Source organism: Austrofundulus limnaeus, unplaced genomic scaffold, assembly GCF_001266775.1.
Source record: "Austrofundulus limnaeus strain Quisiro unplaced genomic scaffold, Austrofundulus_limnaeus-1.0 Scaffold13, whole genome shotgun sequence".
In the NCBI taxonomy this organism is placed as follows: domain Eukaryota; kingdom Metazoa; phylum Chordata; class Actinopteri; order Cyprinodontiformes; family Rivulidae; genus Austrofundulus; species Austrofundulus limnaeus.
In genome coordinates, this window is record NW_013952415.1 from 1,887,518 (window position 1) to 1,890,854 (window position 3,337).

Here is a 3,337-nt window from a genome sequence, read left to right on the forward strand (position 1 = left end):
AAAAACCTTCAAAAACCAGGTAAAAAGGGCCTGGAAGTGCTGAAAAACCCTCAAACCACCATAAAACAAGTAAAAAGGGCTTAGGAAGGCTGAAAACCCCGAAAAATCACTAAAATTCAAGTAAAAGGGGCCTGGGAGGACCAAAAACAACTAAAAACCTTCAAAAACCAGGTAAAAAGGGCCTGGAAGTGCTGAAAAACCCTCAAACCACCATAAAACAAGTAAAAAGGGGCCTGGGAGGACCAAAAACAACTAAAAACCTTCAAAAACCAGGTAAAAAGGGCCTGGAAGTGCTGAAAAACCCTCAAACCACCATAAAACAAGTAAAAAGGGGCCTAGGAAGACCAAAAACAACTAAAAACCTTCAAAAACCAGGTAAAAGGGGCCTGGAAGTGCTGAAAACCCCTCAAACCAACATAAAACAAGTAAAAAGGGCCTAGGAAGGCTGAAAAACCCTCAAAACCACTAAAACCATAATATAATAATATTAATATAATCCTATGTCACAAAATCTGTTAAGTTGTCTGACCATAGCTGCTGTGGAGGTCTGTGTACGGGCTCGAAGTGGAGTCTTGCGGCCGCAGGTGGAGCTGGGGGTTAAAGTTTTCAGGCATGGTGGTGTAGCCCTCCTCGCAGGAGGCCTCCTTGGGGTCTAGGGAGACTTTGGCACATTCAATGACGATATCGTGGATTTCATACTTTTTCCATCTAAAAGAAAGCACATCACCGTTAAAGAGTTAAATTAGACGTAAACAAAGGGATAAACAATGTTTTTATTTTTAGGTGTACCTGGTGGGGTCCAGCTCGTGGTCTTTGGTTCCCGTCACCAGCTCAGGGTGTATTCGAACATGTTCAAGCATCGGCTGGAAGATTTCATCAATCATGTCTCAATACAATACTCAAGAAGTAAAAACACGACAGCGTTAACGACGGGGGTGTAAGAAGACCTCGTGGCACAAAACTGAACGAGGTTAGTTTATTTCTGGTTGGAGGTAAAACAAGACCTGAAGCACCGCTCAAAGGTTGAGAGACAGGTGGGAGACCAGTCAGCTGAGTTTGTGGCAAAACCTAATCTTTTGTAAAAAAGGTTTTCTTTAAGTACGACTGAATCGCGAAATCTAGTACAAAACAGAATCTCTGGGAATTCACTCGTTTGGATGAGCAGGTAAAGTTTACGGCCATTTTTATGGATCTGGAGAACAGATCTTCTGTAGGTTTTGTCAGCACACGACTGACGGTTCATCATGTGCATTTCATGATATTATTAATTAATGTGAGTTTTTTTGAAAGATGACTAATATAGCCTTTAACATTACATAAACTTGAGCTTTGGACTAATAAAGAGTATTGTATATAAGGCTGTATCTACATGGTTTATGTTAATGATGATATTGCACTTACTGACAATGTAATTTGTATTTCAAAATTAAAATAAAAATAAATAAATGTGCACCAATAAATCTGCACCGATTACCTTAACCGGAGATCGGCTGATAGAAAATGTCTAAGTGTCTAAATGCCAAAATCAAAATTATCAGGTTTATCAGGATTTTTTTAAGATCGGCAAAAAACTGCAGTTTGTGCACCCCTAAAAATAATAAATAAAAAAAGGCCATGTGACACATCTGTAAACTCTTCATTCATCAGTAGAATTGAGGCGTAAGTTTATCAAAAATTCTGTTGCAATGTTGCAGAATCATATAGTCCTTTAGAAAAAAATTAAACTTTGTCCATTATTTGATAAAAACATATTAATAAAAATTAGCTCAGATCCTGTTCAATAGGCAAGTGTGCACTATTATGTTTCTTTATGAGATATTTTTGATGATCTGTTAACTCTAAAGCTTTTTTATTTTACAAAATGATACACTTTTTAATTTGAGATTCTGTTTACACAACGTTGTTTAAAAAAAAGACAGGTAAACACTTTTAAATACCAGCTATTTGTAATCAAATGTCATTAAATTTAGAAATCTGTGACTATTTGTTAAATTATCTTTTAATTACGCTCTTTTTTGGTTCACTAAAAATATGTTTAGAGTAAAAATGTGAAATTTAGAAATATAAAAACGAAAAAAAAAAGGAACAGATTTTCCCGGTGAGACGAGCGTCTCGTTACACCCCCCGATCGACAACAACGACCTCACCTTCACCACCTCCTCAAAGGTGTCCATGTTCTCCTTCATGCTGTAGTGGGAGCGCAGGTAGGACACGAAGTTGCACGGGTACATGCCGTAAAGCCTGTGGAAGAGCGAGTAAACGCTGGCGTGCAGGTGGATCAGGTGGACCTCTGAAACATGGCCTGACAGAGAAAAAAAGTAGGAAGTTTCAAACATCTAGCTACACACACCTGATTTAAAAAAAAAAAAAGGAGTTTTTTTTTTACCCGGGTTCTTCAGGTTCCACGACGCCAGACGACCGAAAATATCAAAATACTCCCACAGGTGTTGTTTCCCAGCTTGAGGGATCATCGGCAGCAGAGTGATCAGCACCAGAACCCCGGTTATGAGCACGACTACATCTGTGTCCGTCTGCCRGGAAATTCAGTTTTTATGTTTAGAACAGGGACAGTTATAAAGTGGACACGTCTCCAACCTCAAAACTATCTAATAAAGACGAGGACAGCCTGGTTTTTATGAAGCTTCACAGTATTTCTTTCTGCAGACRCGAACAGAGCAGCACACGTTACTGTATTTGCTGATGATACTGTATTATATTGATGTGGTAATACGATGGAAATAAATTGAAAATATTAAAGAAATGATGCGACAAAATTAAATTATTACTAAATTATGGCAAAACAATATGTGTAATATTTAGTAACAAAAAAAGTCATGATTTCTTGGGAGCGATACTTGATTACAAATTGCTTTAGAAGGCTCATTTTGAAATGTCAAAAACTTTTGCAATATTAAATAAAATAATTTTTTTCTAAATAAAATTAAATTTTTTCTAAATAAAAATATATTTCCATGAATTACTGAGTGGAGATCTGAAAATTTCTTATAAAACCAAGAAAAACCTGCTTCAGAAGAAATCCATACTAATCATAAATTGAATTATTGTCATCAACTAATGAACTATTTCTTATATTATGTATTTAAAGAGCTTTGAACTATGGAGGACCGAAACTGACATGGTTAGAAATAAAAGCAGAAATTTATAAATTGACCAATAAATAAATATATAGCCTTAAAAAGCTCCAATTAAATAAAAAAGAACTTTACCTGATGTTTTATAATTTAACTGACCTTCATATTTATTTTTCCAGCTTAGTTCCAATGAATGATACATTTTAGAACAAAACTTACATTTTACTTTTATTGAACTATATATG

General features: G+C 35.9%; 1 protein-coding gene across 1 annotated transcript in view; it reads right to left on the minus strand.

Annotated features, from left to right (window-relative positions):
• The window catches only part of tsc1b (TSC complex subunit 1b), a gene marked incomplete in the record, with an annotated part of 33,693 nt that overhangs the window by 21,833 nt on the left and 8,523 nt on the right, over window positions 1-3,337 (minus strand). Inside the window, 4 exon segments of the mRNA XM_014002437.1 lie at window positions 530-708; window positions 790-863; window positions 2,148-2,302; window positions 2,387-2,531. Coding sequence (XP_013857891.1) covers window positions 530-708; window positions 790-863; window positions 2,148-2,302; window positions 2,387-2,531 — 553 coding nt within the window.